This window comes from Micromys minutus (genome assembly GCF_963924665.1).
Source record: "Micromys minutus genome assembly, chromosome: 11".
Taxonomy (NCBI): domain Eukaryota; kingdom Metazoa; phylum Chordata; class Mammalia; order Rodentia; family Muridae; genus Micromys; species Micromys minutus.
The window spans coordinates 20,603,321-20,622,608 of NC_137980.1; the positions used below are offsets into that span (position 1 = coordinate 20,603,321).

The window sequence follows — 19,288 nt, forward strand, 5'->3', positions numbered from 1 at the left end:
CGGAGGCGAACTCTGTCCCGCCCTCCTCTGTGTCTGACTCCCGGGCCGGCATTCCACTTGGTACGCTCCAAGATGGCGGCCCCCATGGTGCGGTGTGGAATGCTCCTGGCTCGGAAAATATCCGCGTCTCGCCTTTCCTTGGCAGGTTGGTGGCTGCTGCCTTGGAGCGGTAGCTCCATTCGGCCTCTCCGCACGCTGTTTAGTGAATGAAGGGGAGCGATGGGCTTCCAAGAAGAGCATAAATGCTCCTGGGATCCGGTTGCTAGAGAAGGCGTTCAGGGTATTGGTAGCAAAGAAAGGAAAAATAACCCATCTCCTTGAAGGCTAGTAGTGCCTGCCATTCCAAACTTTTGAAAAGTAGAGGAAGGCTGTGGTATGTCTTGCAAATTTAATGTGTTAAACGAGTTGCCTTTTTGGTGATCATGAAAAACCCGAATATATTGACTCCGGGGGTAGACATTTTTCTTCCCCTGAGATTTCTTCGGAGGGTCATCACGTAAAAGTTTCCTCACTGCTTCGTACTTGATAGTCCGAACCCATGGTCTTTATCTCGGGAAAGAAAATTTCAATACTAGCCTCACTTTGCCTAATAACCTTGGTCACAACTTCTGCATGACGTTTCTTTTTGTTACAGTTTTCCCCTAGTAGGTAAACTAGTACTGGACTTTGATGTCTTGAGTTGAATTGCACATCACGCAAAGCCTTTTTAGTGGACCTGATGGTGAAAACATGTTTTAAAGTATTTGGAAAAGCCAAGTTTGTAGTGGTACCAAACTCATAATCCTTGAAGATGTGGCAGACTCCAGGAGTAAAATGAACTAACCACACTTGGATATTTCCAGTGCTGCCTATTTTCAATCACAGTCTCCCTTAACACCAGTTACAAAAAGAAAAGCAGTGCACACTTGCTCACACTCTTAAGTGTACAACCATTTAAAAACTTCATAGTTGTCCTCAAGAGTTTTCTAAAGATGAAGTGTTTGAGCTACCTGGTAAGAATGTCACATATTACACATTTGACAAATTGATATGATGATATTTGGCACAAAAATAAGAATGACCTGTAGAGCTCCTTAGCATATTTATTTAATTGTGATTGATAGTAAATTCTTTGAAGTCTAATAAGACCCACTCTCGTAGACAAAGGAGGGTAAGTTGGTTGCTTATAATGGCTGGGGTAACCATTCTAACAAAGGAAACTTAGAGCAACTTGAGAGAACATTTACTTTAGCAGTTTGGTTTCAGTTTAAACAGGCAAACTTATGACAAGCTATTCCAACAAGGTAGTTGCTAGTACTTGTAGTTATTTAAATTTAAGTTGAAGATAAATAAGATTAAATATAATATAAATAAGATTAAAAACTAAGTTTCAGGCTGGAAAGATGATGGCTCAGCGGTTAAGAGCACTGATTGCTCTTCCAGAGGTCCTGAGTTCAAATCCCAAGAACCACATGATGGCTCACAACCATCTGTAATGGAATCTGATGCCCTCTTCTGGTGTGTCTGAAGACAGCTACAGTGCACTTACATATAATAAATAAATAAATAAATCTTAAAAATAAACAAAACAAAAACTAAACTAAGTTTCTTAGTGGCACTTGGTGTTTTATGTGTTCAGTGGATCTATGTAGCTGGTGGCTTTTGTCCTGGACAACTGAGAATACAACATTTTCATTTCTATAGAAAGTCTTTTGGACATTGCATTAGACCGTAAATGGGGGCTATAGGAAAGCAGTGTAAGCACATAGGATGGATTTGGGGATGTGTATAAATACCTTGACTCAGGTCCTCAGCTTGTATGAATTCATAACAGATCAGCCAGTATATGCAACACTTTGAGACTTTTAGATAGTCTTAAAATAGGATGGAAGGGTACAGCTAAAATGATCAAAAGATGGAAGAAAAATGAACTGAGACAAAAAGACAGATATACTGAAAGGTCAGACAGAGGAAGAAAGCTTACTTGTTAGCATAATTAGTAGACAGCTGAGTCCTCAGCTACCTCACTGATAGGCGGTATTCCCTCATTTTGTGTATTATGAAAGTGATTCAGAGATTGATTTGCCCAATTTTTCAAAGCATTTATCACTCGAAATGCAAGGGCTAAAAGTTAAATTATTTTGCTAAAGCTTGTCTATTTCCACAACCACATTTCCTTATTTTAAACACAAAAGAAACAAAATGCTGGGAGACATTTGATTAAAGTAGAGCTAGATGTGGTGGTGCATGCCTTTAATTCCAACACCTGAGGCAGAGGCAGGCGGATCTGAGTTCAAGGCCACCCTGGTCTACAAGGGAGTTACGGAACAGCCTGGACTACACAGAAACAAAAAACAAAAAGGCTGAAAGAGCAAGAAAATATGTAAGGCTATAGGAACAAATATGTTTTCACCAAATGTGAACTTCGGTCCATCAAAGGGTTACAGAATTCCATGGAGAGACTGAACTAAGTACTGAAGGTACTTATTTTAGAGAACATTGTTGCTCCAAGGATATTGATCTAAGGGGTAATCAGCTTGGAAAGATTTTAAACACTCTAGTTTTAGAGACAGGGTCTCACTATGTAGGGCTGGTTGGCTAGAAACTGTATAGAGCAGATTGGCCTTGAATTTGCAGACACTTCAGCCTGACCAGACAAATATTTTGAAAGGCGTGTGCTGAGAGGCTTTGGGCAGGCTGAGACCTAAGCCAGTGAGTCTGAAGTCTGTCTCTTACTCACTCAGATGTGGCTTGAGTACTTGTCAGATAAGCAGAATTCTGCACTCTAGGCCTACCCAGAGAGTATCTGCATTTTAATGAGATTCATATGCATCTCATTAAACCACAGTTTGAGAGTCTGATCTAGATCTTCCACTTTGTTTCTTGTCCATCTCCTTCCGGCTTTGGCCCTGACCATAGGAAATTCTTTGGTTGTAACATTATTATACAGAATCTCAGTTCATGCACATTGATGGAAAAACCTTTGATCTTTCTGACATGCACAAAGCATCATAGAAAGTTGAGTGTGTTGTTGTGTTTTTCTTTTAAAAAGTGTGTGTGTGTGTGTTGAGTATATACATATGCGTGCTTGCATGTACGTGCTTGTCTGTGTACATGTATGTAGAGGCTAGAAATCAAAGTTAGGTGTCATTTTCAGTCACTCTTCACTGATATAAAACTTAGGCTGTAATCCTTGTGTGGTTTGTTATGATCGCTGGGTGTCTGCCTTGTATTTTGGAGTTCTTTCCCTTCTCTTGATATAGAATTCATATGCTGTACGACTCACTGAAAGTACACAGTTGTGTGACTTCCCATGTTGTGCACGTATCTTTACAACCAACTGAGGTTTATCACACTCTGTATGCCTTGTTACCAGCCACTCTTACCTCCTTATTTCCCATTCCTAGTTCTAAGTGATGTGTGGCCTACTTCCTCTCTCTGGATTTCCCTATTCTGATGCTTCCTAAGTGGGGCATAATTTGAGGCTGGTGTCTTTCACTTAACATAATGATTTCAGGGTTATTTTTAAATTACTAAATAGTGTCTCATTACAACCTAGTCTTGGTATATACTTCTCTTTGTTTTGTGCAAAGTACTGATAAATATGCTAATTCAAGTCAAATGGTAGTGTTTTCTGGGTTGGTAACTAACACATCTAGTTAATGACTTAGCATAGTCTGACAGGCTGTTTATACTTAGTAGAATAAACAACTTCAGTTTTAACATCAGAAGTGAGAAGGACCAGCACGCTCACTGGGGAAAACTGCTGTGGAGCTTTTCAGATTGCTCTGTGTCTTGCTGTCAACTGTCTGGTAGTCATAGTATCATGTTCGAATTTTAAAAAATACATAAGCTGGTAGTTGCAAATGAGACAGAAGCCGTGTTCAGTAAAGATCCGTGAGACATGCCCGTTGAACTGATTGTCTTTCCCTCAGGTAAAAGATGCCTGCTCTCTGCAGCGTACATAGACAGCCACCAGTGGGAAGCAAGAGAGAAGGAGCAATACCATCTGGGTAGGTACTGCCATACACTCGTCTGTGGTCACTCCACACACCTCGCATCATACATTCACATGACGCGTGCAGGTTAAGATACGTCTACGATGGGCTGGAGAGATGGCTCAGTGGTTAAGAAGGTTGACTGTGTAAGACCCAAATTGAGTCTTATCTATTTGAGGCTTCCATGAATGAGACGGGAGATCGATGCAAAAGCAAGAAGTTTATTAGTAAGACCCGAAAGGCTGTTACAAGCAGTTTTTATACTCTTTAGGGGTACAGGTCACATGAGCAAGGTTATCATTTAAATTCATTGGCTAAGCGAAGTAGCCTTGGAATCTATTGGCTAGCAAACTTGTGACAGGGCCATGGGATCAGAGCGTCAGGTGACTATCAGTCAGAACATTCAGGGTTTTCAAGAATGTTCCTGCTCCTCCCAAGGACTGTGGGTGGAGAGTGGAACTTGGCTTAGCCTTGACCTGAGGCGGTGGGTGTAAGGCTGGCGAAAGCTCCTAGGGTCCTTCAACTGTTCTTCCAGATGTCCTGAGTTTAATTCCCAGCAACCACATGGTGGCTCACAACCATCTATAATGGGATCTGATGCCTTCTTTGTGTGTGTCTGTAGACAGCTACAGTGTACTCATATAATAAATAAATCTTAAAAACAGAGATACCTCTATGATGACACGGCTCACAGAAGTACATTTTAAGTCTTAAACAGAGTCACATCCACACATGGAGGATCACCTTTGCTGTTCCCTGTGTTCCTGAAACTGTCTTTGTTGTCTGCCTCGGTGATGCACTGCTGAGGCTGTGTGTTGTCTGCCTCGGTGATGCACTGCTGAGGCTGTGTGTTGTCTGCCTCGGTGATGCACTGCTGAGGCTGTGTGTTGTCTGCCTCGGTGATGCACTGCTGAGGCTGTGTGTTGTCCCCCTCGGTGATGCACTGCTGAGGCTGTGTAAACAGTTTCGTCTTGCTTTTTGTTCACTGCACTGTGGTTTCCACGCAGCTTGTCTCTGTTTTACGGTGTCATTGCGAGTGACAGATTTGGAAGCAAATTTGCAATGTCACGGAAGCCAGGAAAAGATAGTGAGCAGTAAGCTCAAAGAACCCTCTGTTTGCCTTGTCCTCTGTTTTATAGTTCACAGATAGCAAGCATCCTTCCTTGTACAAATTACCCAGGCCTAAAAGAAGTCACTGACCCCACAAGCACGTCTCCAAATGTGCAGGCAGTGTCCTGACAGTGGAGTGAATAGATGGGCTGAGACTCTAGCACTGTGCAGATGAATTCCTGTGCTGACCCAGCACAGCCCCCCACCCCCATGTGCCCACTCCTCACAGTTTCTCCGCGCTTGTGTTAGATAAGAACAGCCCTCCTCTGGGATGGATCCTTCTAGAAGAGCTGGGATGTAGCTATCCTGGGGAAATCAGACATCGCAGGTGTACCTAGAGTGACATTTTTATTTTTAAAATGAACAGTTTTCGATAATGGTCTGAATACGTCAAAGGTCTATTTTTAGTCAATTTTTATTGAAGAATGCATTAATGAAAAAAAATCCAGCTTATTTTTAAGTATGAAAGTACTTTGCATTCATGTGTTAAAATAAAATTAGTTCTATGGATTAGAAACAGGTTTTAAAGTGGTAAAAATGTCTCTCACTGAACTTGGAGGTGAGCTGGCCACCAACACATCTAAGCAAGCAAGCTTACCACCTCTACCCCCCAGGAATGGGAAGGTGGGACTCACACAACCGTTCTGGACCTTTGATGTGTGTGCTGGGGACTCACGCTCGGACTTTTCACACCTGAGCAGCAGGCGTTCTTACTCACCGGCCCGTGGCCTAGCCCCTAGAAGTAATGTTCAACTTACAAAAAATGATTGAGTTCCTCTCTACCCTTTGCCCATATTCACGTTTTCTGTTTTTTCATCCTGGGGTGTGTGTTTGTGCGTGCACACGTCATCTACCACAGCACATTCATTGAGTTCGTTCATTAATGCTGTTTTTCACATGTTTTGTCACTGAACTTCAAAATGTCCCTTATCAAACTTTTTTTCTTCCTCTAATACAGGATGCATTCCAGCTTCATGTTGCATTTAAATCAAGTCTTCTTAGTTTGAAATTGTTCCTTATCCTTGTTTTATTTCTCACGACTTTCTCACCTTTCTTTATGATTGGATTCCGGTTTTGCTTCCCTGTGCAGACTACTGTGATTATGTGATCCTGTCTGGTGTCCCATGTGGACACAGCTGCTGTCTCTGTCCCCACTGTGCATGTCAGTTCTGACGTCCTAGTCACACACATCTGAGTTCTCAGCTGAACACCAGCGGTTTTCTTGACTAGTAGGGAGACCTTTAACATAACCATGATTTCCTGCTGCTTCTCAACTTTTCCCTTAGTTTTTTTTTTTTTTTTTTTTCTATCCATGCCTCTGGCCGGAGTCAGTCTACACTGTAAAGGTCGCGGTGATGCTTCTCCACCTCCCACAACCCCTGCGTGTTTACTAGTTGACAGCAGTGTGCTCCCTTAGGCAGCAGACGTCCATTCCTTCTGTTCCCTTCTCTTTTATCTGACTGTGGTCATACATTATGTTGCTGGTTGTTGGTTGGTGGGATTTTTTCCCACTCATTGCTGCTGTTGTATGGAGTACAGTGTCCCCGTGCTGCCTGGCTAATAGAAAGTTTCTCAGTTATTCTCCGTTGCCTTCTCACTTAACAGTGTGTTCTAGGCTTAGTGCCTTCCCTTCCCTAGCCTGGTCTCAGCCCTTCCTCAGGGACTCTCATTCCTTTTCCTGGGCAGTGAGTGGTGTTAGAAACAAGAGCTTGGTGTTAGATGTTATTGATTCTTATCCAATAGCTCCAATTCCCATTCATCTTCATGGGGTTTTCCCTGGCCTGGCTGAGGTTTCCATTTCATGGTTAGAGTTTGGTTCCCAACAGGCAGGGTATTGTGGGGAGTCAAACCATTGCGTGTTATACAGTCTCTCTGTCTTCTGTCTAGAAAGTACTAGCTATCCAGTCATCAAGAAAGTCACAATAATCCATGTGTATGTAAAGATGTCCTCTGAATTTAGTCATTCTTCTCTTAGAAGCCACGTGCTAGGATAATTCTGATGTAGCTTCAAATAGTTACATAGCAAAGATCGTTGTCATGTGCCACTTGTGAATTATCCACAGTGCAATGGAAATATAAATAAAGGAACAATGCATTCTGGGAAAGCTTATTGTTAAACGTTTTCCTAGGTATGGAGGAAAGACAAGGAAACGGCATGCCACGGTTTGTGTCTTGTTTTTGCTATAGTTAGATCATTTATATGGACACAAATCTAGTGGTCTTTGTTCTGGTCACATGAATAAACAAAGAATGTTTGCCAAAGAATACAATGATAACCTATGACACATAAATATCACAGGGGGCCAATTGTCTCTTCCCTGTTAAGACCAGTGCTGAGTAAATTACCATTTACTGAGCACGTCCAGTCATTGCTGCCCCTCTGCCTCCAGTCAGACTGTTTTCCTATTCTGTAGCTTGTCTTGTGCCTTCCCTCAGTAGCATGACGTGGATTCTGCACCCGAGGCTGGCAACTGGGTTTGTGTCCCAATGCTACCACTTCCAGCTGTCGCTGTCCATGTCAAAATCAGGGAAGGGTGATGTCTGCCCTAGTCCCTAAACATTCATCCTAGAAATATGCAGAATGGATGGGTCCCTGGGTCCCTTGTATATGTCTCTGTGTATATTTGATGTGAAGTGAAGTTTGGAATATAGACTGCTTGGAAGAAAAGGGAGCCTTCGGACGCTGTATTTTTTTCCCACTTGTTAACAGGATGTAACTCCTACCTCCTCTGGTTCACAGATGCACATTTTTTTTTTTTTTGTTTTTTTTGTATAGAATGACTGCTTGCTTTTGTAGGGTGGAGCTCTGATACTGAGCAGGGAGACTGCTCCAGGTGCTCCTTTCCTGCATCTCTGCAGGTCGGGCAGTAGATGGCAGTGTGGTCCTTGCGAGAAATTTCCATCCATCTGCGCTGGGGCTAGGGGGTGGGGGGAGCGTGCGCTCATGTGGAGCACAGTGATTGGGCATCGCTCTGGGAGGGCCGTGAGGTGCTCCGGTAGGGTTCCCTGATTGGAGGAGGGAGGAGGACCCATATGAGGCATTTGCTCTGGTGGTCCCCATTGGTGCCGCTGCGGGTGTGGCGTTCTTGGCTCCGCCTGCCCTCCTTGGAGAGGGTGAGGTTGTTTCAGGGGTACCTAGGGTCCTTGAGCATTAAAATGCTGCTTCTCTATTTTCTTGATAGCTACTTGTTGCGTTGCTTTGTGCATTCAAAAAGATGCACAGATCATATGCAGTGAATTACCACAAAGTGAGCACACCTGCATAGGAGCTGGCGCATTCTTCCCGCTTTGGAGACTGGCTTGTGCATAGCTTTCGTCAGAGACACCCGAAATTCTGATCTGCAACACCAGAGGCACTTTACACAAAAAAGTGTAAAACGGGAAAGTAGAGAATGCTGTAAAGAACCCCAGCACTGCCATCTGCTTTCAGCTGTTTATCAGCTTAGGGCTGCTCCTTTCCTAACCTTTGGACTGTTGAAGCAGACAGTGTGTGTGTGTGTGTGTGTGTGTGTGTGTGTGTGTGTGTGTGTGTGTGTTGTATATTTCAAAAAGATAAGATGTTTCGAAAACCATTGTTATATATAAAGTAGTCAAATAAATATATGAAACAATCAGCTTCTGCTACTTTTGCTTTTTGAGACCAGGTCTCACATTGTAACCCTTGCTGGTCAGGAAGGCCTTGAACACAGAGATCCACCTACCTCTGACCAGTCGCTGGTATTCTTATAAACATGTTTTTAATGCTCGAATTGAATAAGGACCTAACTGAAGCACACATACAGTTGTACTTTCTCCCCACTCTTTAATAATTTTTTTTTTTTTTTGTAGAAACACGGGGGTAAACTAGATTCAACAGTTGTTAGTTCAGTTTCATCTGTATTCTATACCCTTTAATCAGATTGCTTTTTAAGTGAACCTGTCACCCAGACATTTTGTATGTATTTTAATATGTAACACCAAAGGAGATTATTAAAGACAGCTATAACGCCATCCTTAACATTGCATGTTCACATTTCGTTGTGTCTTAAACATGTTTTTTTCACTTACAGAGGACTGAGATGTCACATTCCTCATGCCACACTCCCATGTCAGACTTGTGCAAAATCACCTTTTGTAGAGCATCTCACACTTTTGATTTGCAGATGTCCTCTTTCCACTGGTATAGAATGTGTCTGGGTTTCCATCTGTACTAGTTGTAAAGAACAGTCAGTACAGCCCAGAATTTCATTGATCTCCACAGATCTAGGAAGGCTCAGGACACCATTCATCTCTGGGCCTGCTGTTGTCCTTTTCCACACTTACCTCAAGACAAGAGACAGTTAGTGGTTTCTGGGTTCTTGATTTTGCTGCTTGTTACTTTATGGCTTAGAGAGATGATTCGTTCTATCCTGGAGCTGAGTGGAGGAGAAGGCTGCAGGAACAAACTCAACATCAAGTTTCAGAAAACATGAGCTGCTGTTGAAGTATGGGTGGATCCTTCCCTCCCTCCATCCCTGTCTCAGCCCCCTGCTTGTCGGCAAACACAGAAGGCAGACGGGCATTTCCAGTTTTCACTCACAGTGGAATATGACAATGTGCACTTCTTTCTGGCCCTGCCGAGGGCTGCAGTCTGGAGGACTCTATAGGAGTGCTGTTTGGGGAGCTCGATTCCTTTAGATCCAGTGAGACACTTCCTTGAGCAGCATGTTCCTGTGATGGCTGCACACTGCCTAGACAGCTTTGAGTTTAGTGAGTCCCAGCTCCAACCTGCTGGAGGCCCCAGGGATCCCTCTTATTTGACAGGGAAACTGTGTTTCTGGAACCAGGGCTGAACTGTGGCCTCTACACACACTCAGAGTCCTTGAGCGGCCGCACATGCGCATGCGTTTTTCTGTTACATTCACCTCATTTTCTTGATCTACCCTTTTGGGAACTCAGTATCTTTCAGAAAGGATTCTGTTCTCAGTGTCTCTTAGTGTTGCCCTCCTCGCCTTTCTTTGCTGCCTTCTGTGTGATTTCACCTCTTCCTGGTTCTGAGTTCCCTAGTTCTCACGTCTAGCCTCACTGCTTTAACTCACCGCTTGCTTGTTTGCGTGTTCACTTGCTTGCTTGCTTTTTGAGACACGCAACATAGGCTGGCCTCAAACTTGCTTCAGACTCCTGGGTGCTCGGAACATAGACATGCGGCACTCTGCCTGTTTTTATTTCCTGTTCTGTTGTGTCTTCCCTTTCTTTTGAACTTTGTTGCAGTATTTACATAAGAACAAACCATACCTAGAGCATACAGTTTAATGAGTTTTGACAAATGTGGAGCTGTATATGACCGTATACATCATAGTCCGGTTGTCTCCAAAGGCAGTTAGTTGTCTCTAGTTCTTTAATACCCTTTCTCTCTTCTGCTCCACACCCAGGCCCCCAGGAAATGATCGATGTGCTTCTTGTTGTTTAGATTAGTTTTTCTGTCTAGGTCTTGTGTATGAGAACAACCTCTTTGAATAAAATCCTTAGCCTGGCAGGCTTGGGATTACCTTGAAGGCATACGTGGGCTGCCGGGGCAGCAGAGCGCCCTTGTGTTGGGTCCTCAGAGAATAGCGGTCCTTGGTCCAGTTTCTCCTTCCAGTACAAAGCAGCTCCAACCTGATTGCACACGAGAGCCTAACCAGCCTCACCTCTTACAGAGTCCTGGGTTTTCTCTGATGCCACCAGTAATTAAAACCACAGGTCCAGGCCACAGCGTCTTGCCGATCCCCTGGGGTGACTAACACTACAGTTACTCCCTCAAGTTCTCCAAGTATGAGTTTTGGTGTGGCCCCTGGCAATGATATTTTCCTTTTTTAAAAAGCTTTGTTTTATTTTTATGGGAAAAAGAGTTGTTAAAGCAGTATAGTTCATCATATTCCAGAAATAGGACTTCTTAGTATTATCTGTGGGCTTAGACACCACAACTGTCCTGCCTCCTTTTCTGCATGGTAGTCCTTACACAGCTCATATTCTTGACTGTCTGCATCATCAGCTCTTGGGTCTGTTGCAGAGAGAGTTGGGTGCCCTAGTTTACTACACATCTGTAGAACATAGAACAGGACCCTTACTCTGGATGTAAGGCCTGGAACTTCACAGTCAACCCTTAGTTCACTCCATCATTATAAAAAGTCTTCAATAAATTCTCTTGTGTCCTTACAGCCTCAGGGCTCTTGCTATCTTCAAGCAAGAATACTTTAATACTATCCCACGTTTTTCTTCTAAACATAGTTTCACACTGTGTAGTTGACAGTTCTGCTAAATGAAGAGTTGGTATTTCAGGTCCATTTTCCCGTAGTATTTGTTGTCCACAGCCAATGGCTTCAGTGAGTGTTCCCGGGGAGCTGAGAATCCAGCAAAACAACGTCTTTGGCACAGTCCATTGAACAGAACTTGGGCATTTGTTGGCCCCTCACTAAAGCACGAAGTGTGACTTTGGCTGTGGAAGCTACCATCCCGAAGCCTGTGGTGCTGGCCTCCGTGTGCTGCAGCTGTCCTGCCCCCCTCGACACGTCCCCGCCCCGCCCTCCCCTGTTTTCTGCCTCATTCATCACAGCACTCACTTGTGATGCAAGGTGATTGGGCACGTCGTGTGTTTGCAGCGATCCTCTCTGCCCTGCAGTATGTCAATGTTATTCATCAGATGGCGGTTCTGCAGCTGTTGCCTGGTTAGAAGCCCTGGCCAATTCCACTTCACTGAAGACGCCTTGGTGTGAAGTCTTCAGATAGAATCTGGTTACCATGCGTGGAGGCAATCAGCGAGCTGTCTCGGTCCTGAGATGGGTGAGACGCTGTGCATACTCCTGAGAAGGACACGGGAAGGAACCTTGCAGGCCATTTTAATTAGGCCAGTAGCTCCTGATCCTGGCTTTTAGAAATACAGTATACATTTTGAATAAATGGAGGTGATTCTTCATATTGATCATTCCTGTAAGAGTAGTCATACTATAGACTTGGTAGCTTGGGTATCTAATTATGAGAAAGTGCACTTAACAATATCATTGATCCCTGATAGGAAGGGGTTTAAGGGTCTGTGGGTTTTACAGATGCTGTCATTACCTGCTTCAATACTTTTAAAATAGGCATTAAAAAAGGCTATTTATACCAATATAAATATTAGGTTTTAGGAGCTTTACCAAGGTGTTTTTCCCTGAGGCAAGAAGATAAAATAGTTAAATGCACGATAAGTTACCAGTGAACAGATGTCAGTTGTGTCTCTGAATGTCTCAAGATTTGCTACTTCACAGTGAGAAAGCCTGAGAAGTGTACCCATTTATTCCTTGTCCTTTCTTCCTTTGATTCCTGCTTTTAGCTACTTCCTGAATGCTTTTCACAGAACTGTCCTGTAAACTGAGCGTGGGTCAGTGAATTCAGTTCTTCCCTGACACTTTTACTGTAAGGGCAGGAGGGACCATCTTATATGGGTATTTGTAATTAGTAGAAAACATTTTGGTTCAGAAACAATAACAGGGTCTGAATTATCTTTAAAAGCCTCCCTCAGTCGGCTTGCTCGACAGAACATCAGTTGTAAGGGTAAGGATATTACTGTGTGCTTGCAGAACATCAGTTGTAAGGGTAAGGATATTACTGTGTGCTTGCAAAACATCAGTTGTAAGGGTAAGGTGATTACATGTGTGTTTGCATGCATGATGGTGGCTGCATGTGCACATCTGTGCATGTGTGTGTGTAGACAAGAGGATAGCCTCAAGTTTTTTTCACATTGTTTTTTGAGACAGGGTTGCTCACTGGTCTGGTGTTCAGCACGTTAGCTGGCTGGCAGGTCAGATAGCCCCAGTGGTATGCTCAGAAGTGGTATCATAAGCTTATGCCATCATAACTGGCTTTCTACATTTGTGCTGATGAGCAAACTTCATACTTGCTTGGCAAATATGTTACCAACTGAGCTGTCCTCTAGACCATTTGATAGTTATTAAAGTGTGGTCAGGAAGTAAGAGATTAGAAGCCTAACAATGGGATTGATAAAATAAATATGTATATATTCAAATAGGTGTTGCTGACCAGCTACTTAGTATGAAAAACAGGGATTGAGGTAACTCCTGCTTTTTTCAGCCAGCCAGCATCTCCTTACTGAGATGGGAAAGCATATTTAGAGTGGACAGGTGAGCTTAGAGGACATGCAATTGAGAGACCTATTGAACGCACAAATGGAGATATCCCTGTACAACTGGAAATGCAGGTCTGGAATTAAATTGGGGTAGATGTCTACACACAGAGCCAACTGTGAGATGGAAGAGACTGCAGTCACTTAGCCTGAACTCAGGCCTGTAGCCATAGCAGACCCCACTAGGGAGAGTTGGGCATTCTAACATCAAGAGACAGAAAGAAAAGACAACCCTAATAGAGCCTGAGAAGTGGTGGGGTGTGGATGAGCGGATAAATGTTTCCTCAAGGACATCTCTAGATGGAGAGACCAAATGAGGCCAGAGTTACTACCGGCCTGGTAGATTTGATACAAGAATAATGCTCTCTTAGTTATCTTTCCATGGAAATGGGATAGAAGCCCAAGGATGGTCTGTTGAGAGGAGCCAGCAGGGGCAGTGAAGGCTGCTAATTAGAACAGAGAGGCAGCGGCTTTTCTGCGTTGTTTAGCAAATACATGAAAGTCTCTTGGTAAAGGACCATTATACACCTTTGGAGTGACTGCCATCGGTGACTGGCATGTACGGCTAGGGCTAGAGGCAGTGACTGCCATAGGTGACTGGCATGTACGGCTAGGGATAGGGGCAGTGACTGCCATAGGTGACTGGCATGTACGGCTAGGGGTAGGGGCAGTGACTGCCATAGGTGACTGGCATGTACGGCTAGGGGTAGGGGCAGTGACTGCCATAGGTGACTGGCATGTACGGCTAGGGATAGGGGCAGTGACTGCCATAGGTGACTGGCATGTACGGCTAGGGGTAGGGGCAGTGACTGCCATAGGTGACTGGCATGTACGGCTAGGGGTAGGGGCAGTGACTGCCATAGGTGACTGGCATGTACGGCTAGGGATAGGGACAGTGACTGCCATAGGTGACTGGCATGTACGGCTAGGGGTAGGGGCAGTGACTGCCATAGGTGACTGGCATGTACGGCTAGGGATAGGGGCAGTGACTGCCATAGGTGACTGGCATGTACGGCTAGGGGTAGGGGCAGTGACTGCCATAGGTGACTGGCATGCACGGCTAGGGGTAGGGGCAGTGACTGCCATAGGTGACTGGCATGCACGGCTAGGGGTAGGGGCAGTGAAGCTCCCTGGGCTTGCCTCTCACCTGGTTTCTTTTCCTACTGACAAAGCTCATGCTTTGTGTTCCCTACAGAGATCGATTCATTTCTTAAGAGCTAAATTTGTACTCTATTATTTTATATTCTCTAGCTCAACAAATTATTGAAAACTGGGTCTAAAAAGTTGTCCTCAGTGTCTAAAAAGAGCAAGAATGAGCATCTGCTTAGATACTGACTTTGTAACATTCTCAGCCATCTGGCAGGACTCAAATCTGTTAGATTTTTCTGGAGAAATGTGTATATTTAACAGCGTTCTTTCTCCTTTGTCTTCACAGCTGATCTTGCATCCTTAATGGACAAATCGTATGAAAGAAAGGTGCCTGTTAGTTCTTTATCAATATCACGGGTAAGACCATTTTAAACCTACTTTCAAAGAAGGAAGCAAGCAAGACATTTTAGACAAGGCTGTGTTGTAGAAAGAGTAGTCATGTGGGAAATAACTTTCCACGGTGTAGTATGTTTTTATAATCACCAAGAGGTATTTTGTCATGTAGTGGCTGAAATGCAAGGAAATAAATAGACCAGACTCAAGATAGCGATCACTGGCTTACTGATCTTCCTCGGGTTACATTATTCTGGCTTATAGAGTTAGCATATCCTTCAGTGGAATAGCAGTGAACACACTTGCAGTAGACAGATAACATCGTGGAGGAATGGATACCGACAGTGGACTGGCTGCCACTGGGTAGTGGGTAGGAGACCCGTCAGGCCAGCAACGCGAGCAGTGATTGGTCGGAACCACCACAGGATACCTCTGTGGTAGCCACTCTTCTAGTTTCTCACCATACATCATGTATGTTCATTTCCACAGAAGCCGTGAGATGTGTGTGGTATTTGTAAGCCATAAACAATGAGGTAACTTTGCAGAAGCACATAGCTAGTAGGCAGAAAGGCTGGAACATCAAAGTCCACCTGAAATCACCATGGAGATAAGACCAGGTCACGCTACTGGGCAGCAGTGTTCTTCGGTTTCCCCGTTTCCAGTTAGAGGGTGGTTGCATCTCCCTCAGAAATAATGAGATCTTGGAAACATGTTTTGTAGAAGTGAGCAGGATCCTTCAGTCGGGAGCTTCTAAATCTAGGCAAGGGGATGGAAAGAATCTTTTTCTTCCATCCCTGATCTTCTCTGTGCCCTTTGTCCTCTTAGTAGAAAAACAGTTCAGCTGTCACTTCTTACACTTGGGGACTCATATTGAGAGGCCATTGTTTTCAGGTGATCTCTCTGTGGGCTGAAATAGCTGATTTTCATTTAGACAACACTTGGAACTTTAGAGAGCTTTTGTGTGCATGTTCCAACCTGAACCTCATACTCCTCAGGACGGGAGCCTGTAGCTGTTGATCCAGATGGAGCACCTCAGCCCCAGAGGGCCCATGCCATCTGTTTGTGTCAGAGCATGCTATCAGGAGTGCCTCTCAGGCTCAGGGCCGGTGTTTGCACCTCATGTTATCTGCCCTTTAATGGATTTCTGAATCAAACCCGCAGGGCCTAGTTATTTTTAGAAAGTCTCCCTTTTCTCTCCCTTCTCTCTCCATGGGGTTTTTGTTACACTCACAGCATGCCTGGTCTCTTATTCTGTCTTCCTTCTTGAGGAAGGTCTCCCACCTGAGAGCAGAATCCATCCTTGGGGAGTATTTCCTGCTCATTTAGATCACAGGTGAAGAACAGACTCAGTTCCTAACGTTTGTTTGTTCAGGTCTGCAGATTGGACCTGCACCTCGTGAATGTCGGTCAGTAACTCTCCCCCACTGAGCTGCATCCCAGCCCAGTGCTCAGTAACACTCATAGCTTGAGTGGGCTGCTCCGTATCAACACTGAATAGAGTGAAAATGGCTACAAACGGAGTCCCTGCACTTAGATTTCAATGTTCTGAACAGTGTTCCAGAGTTAAGAACCCCCACTGAGGTGAGGCGGTGGTGGTGGACACCGACTGCTCTTGTAGGGGACCTGGGTTCAATTCCCAGTGTCCACATGGTAGTTCACACCTGACACACTCACACGTGCAGTCAAAACACTAATGAACATAAAGTAAAAATGAATTATACTTACTTTAAAAACGAGTCTTCAGTTTCCACCTCGTGTTCCATGTGTTAGGAGCGTAGGATGGAGAGGGAAGACAAAGACAAAGTGTGCGGTACTGTGAGAAGCTCTGTCTGTATGGGCGGGGTCTGGCTTTGGCTTTCAGTGGGTGCTTTGTTGTTATTTTGTTTTGTTTTGGACCAAATACAGAAATAACGTAGAAGAGAAGCTGTGTTGTATCTTTTGTTTTTCCCAGTGTGAAGGGTTTCGGAATGGAGCCATACCACGGAGCATCATTCCAGTAAAAAGAGTACATATCTTTTACAGACCAGTGTATGATCTAGACTAAACACGTGGCATAATTTGTATTCAACCAAGAATTTTGTTTTCTCCTTTAGTTTGTGGACAACATTTCATCTCGAGAAGATATAGATTCTGCGGAGTACTATCTTTACAAGTAAGCTTTTCGGTCCCCTCTGGTTTCATACTCTCTTTCAGCACTTGGGGTTTTTTTCTTCTTTGTAGTATTGAGCAGTGTGTATACACACATATACAAATGTGTGCTCGCTCATGTGCGAGTGTGTGTGTATGTGTGTGTGTGAGAGAGAAACCCAGTTGCACGCAGTCCAGAACATAAACAAAAGACTCTTCATTATCAGAATTAGCTGTTTTCTCAGCTTTTTTGAGACATTTTCATGACTTTATTGTAGATACTTTTGTGTCTTAAGAGTCAGGGTAAGCCATGTCGGGACAGTGATAATGGTCTTCTCTCATTGTCTGAGACTCTTGTCTCCCAGCCTGAGAGGGTACACAAAACAAACTAAGGCCTCAGAAAAGGGTGCAAAGTGAAAAGTTACAAGCTTGACTCTTGGCGTTTCTCTTGAGTAACTGAGTAACTGGGACATCAGAACCCTCCCTGGTCCTCTGAGAAACTTTCGATAGTTACGCCTTCTGTGGTTATTGTGGCTGACATCCTTACAGAGCGACTTTAGATCTCAGAGTGACCGTAAAAACACAGGCCTACTGTTAAGGGATATCAAGCAACTTCTTAATCTCAGAGAGCCTACAGCTCCTGACTGTCCTGCCTGCAGCATTTATTACTCCCTGAGCAATTCCATCTCCAACTTTTTGGGGGTCAAATGACCCTTTCACAGGGGTCACCTAAGATCCTGGAAAGCACAAATATTTACATTACAATTCATAACAGCAGAATTAAAATTATGAAGTACCAATGAAAATAATGTTATGGTTGGGGTCACCACAGCATGAGGAACTGTGTTAAGGGTTAAGCATTGGGAAGGCTGGGAAGCACTGACTTAGAGTGACCCTGAGTGCTACCATGGCATAGGCTTCCCTGTCGCAGCCTGTAGCCATACTTTAAGTGACCAGTAGAGAGCTGATGGACTTACTTTGTGGATCCTGGCACAGGTAGCAGTCCTAAGCCCCAGCAGTTCCCAGGACTTGCAGCACATAGCACCGTCTCAGCTCATCCCAGGACATAGGGGATCTCTAGACATCACAGATAGGAAAGTGTGGGCACGCCAGTATCTCACGGTACCAGGGATCTTTATATGAAGGCTGCTTTTGAGGCAGCCAAAGGGCCAACAAACATAAAGACTTGCATGTGGGCTGTGCACTACTCCCTGGGAGCCGGCCACAGTGGGATCCACTGCTTGAGATAGAAAAGGAAGCATGAAGGAAAAGGGAGACTCTAGTTGACATGGTAAACTGCAGGTGCTTAAGGCAGTCAGTCTAAAGGGAAATTTCACAAAGTAAGAATAAAGGTGACTCAGTGAGTAGGAAGTTTAAAACTTAATGTCCTAGTCAGGGTTTCTATTCCTGCACAAGCAGCATGACCAAGAAGCAAGTTGGGGAGGAAAGGGTTTATTCCACCCTGCTGTTCATCACCAAAGGAAGTCAGGACTGGAACTCAAGCAGGTCAGGAAGCAGGAGCTGATGCAGAGGCCATGGAGGGATGTTACTTACTGACTTGCTTCCCCTGGCTTGCTCAGCTTTCTTTCTTACTGAACCCAGCTCTTCCAGCCCAGGGATGGCACCACCCACAATGGGCTGGGCCCTCCCCCCTTGATCACTAGTTGAGAAAAATGCCTTACAGCTGGATCTCATGGAGGCATTTTTTCAACAGAGGCTCCTTTCTCTGTGATAACTCCAGCTGTCAAGTTGACACAAAACCATCCAGTACACTGAGACTGAGAGTCAGTCAGCATTGGGAAACCAGGGCATGTGCAGAGCACCAACTGTGGTTATGACTGAAGCTTCAGCTGAATAAGGCATTTAAAAGAAAAATTGAGCCAGTGGGAGGGACCTGAGACAGACCTCATGCAGGGGGAGTGCCTTGGGTTTGGGGCTGGGTAGCAGGCCAGGGAGTGCTGCACAGGTGTTCTTCAAGGGTGTAATGGTTCTTTCTCTCTGGGAGTGGTCTTCAGGCCCCAGACAAGGCTAGGGCTTGGCTAGGAGAAAATGAGGACCAGAGAGAGAGGTCCAGCTGTGCTGCCACAGGCCCTTTGCTTCTGCCAAAGAAGCCATGTCTCCATCTGCTTTCCATGTTGTAGCCTGCAGAGAACATTTATAGAGATGTGAAAGTTGGGCAAGCATAAAAAAAAAAAAATCACATTTTAGCGTGTCTCAGTAATGCTTAGCATTTTCTTCTGTTATGTGTATAGATGACAGATGCCTGCACTATTTTCAGCATTTGTCGTTCACACCAATTAAAATCATTGATTTTTTTTTTTCCATTTGTAGCAGCTTCCTTACAACTGCGCTCACTGCTTCTGCCCCGGGTCTGCTGCACTGAGGATGCAGCCCGCTGCCTCACCCGGGACTTCTTAGTGTCTTGATACCTGTGTTCCATGTAATTCGTCTCAGTTGTGACAAAACAGTTTGA

The 19,288-nt window shown here is 44.4% G+C and overlaps 1 protein-coding gene across 1 annotated transcript in view; it reads left to right on the plus strand.

Annotated features, from left to right (window-relative positions):
- The first annotated feature begins 24 nt into the window (after positions 1-24).
- MRPS27 (mitochondrial ribosomal protein S27) overlaps positions 25-19,288 on the plus strand; it is a 59,979-nt gene continuing 40,715 nt past the window's right edge. The window contains exons 1-4 of the mRNA XM_080924986.1: positions 25-145; positions 3,915-3,992; positions 14,642-14,712; positions 16,782-16,840. Coding sequence (XP_080781112.1) covers positions 73-145; positions 3,915-3,992; positions 14,642-14,712; positions 16,782-16,840 — 281 coding nt within the window. The 5' untranslated portion in view covers positions 25-72. The remainder of the gene's footprint in view (positions 146-3,914; positions 3,993-14,641; positions 14,713-16,781; positions 16,841-19,288) is intronic.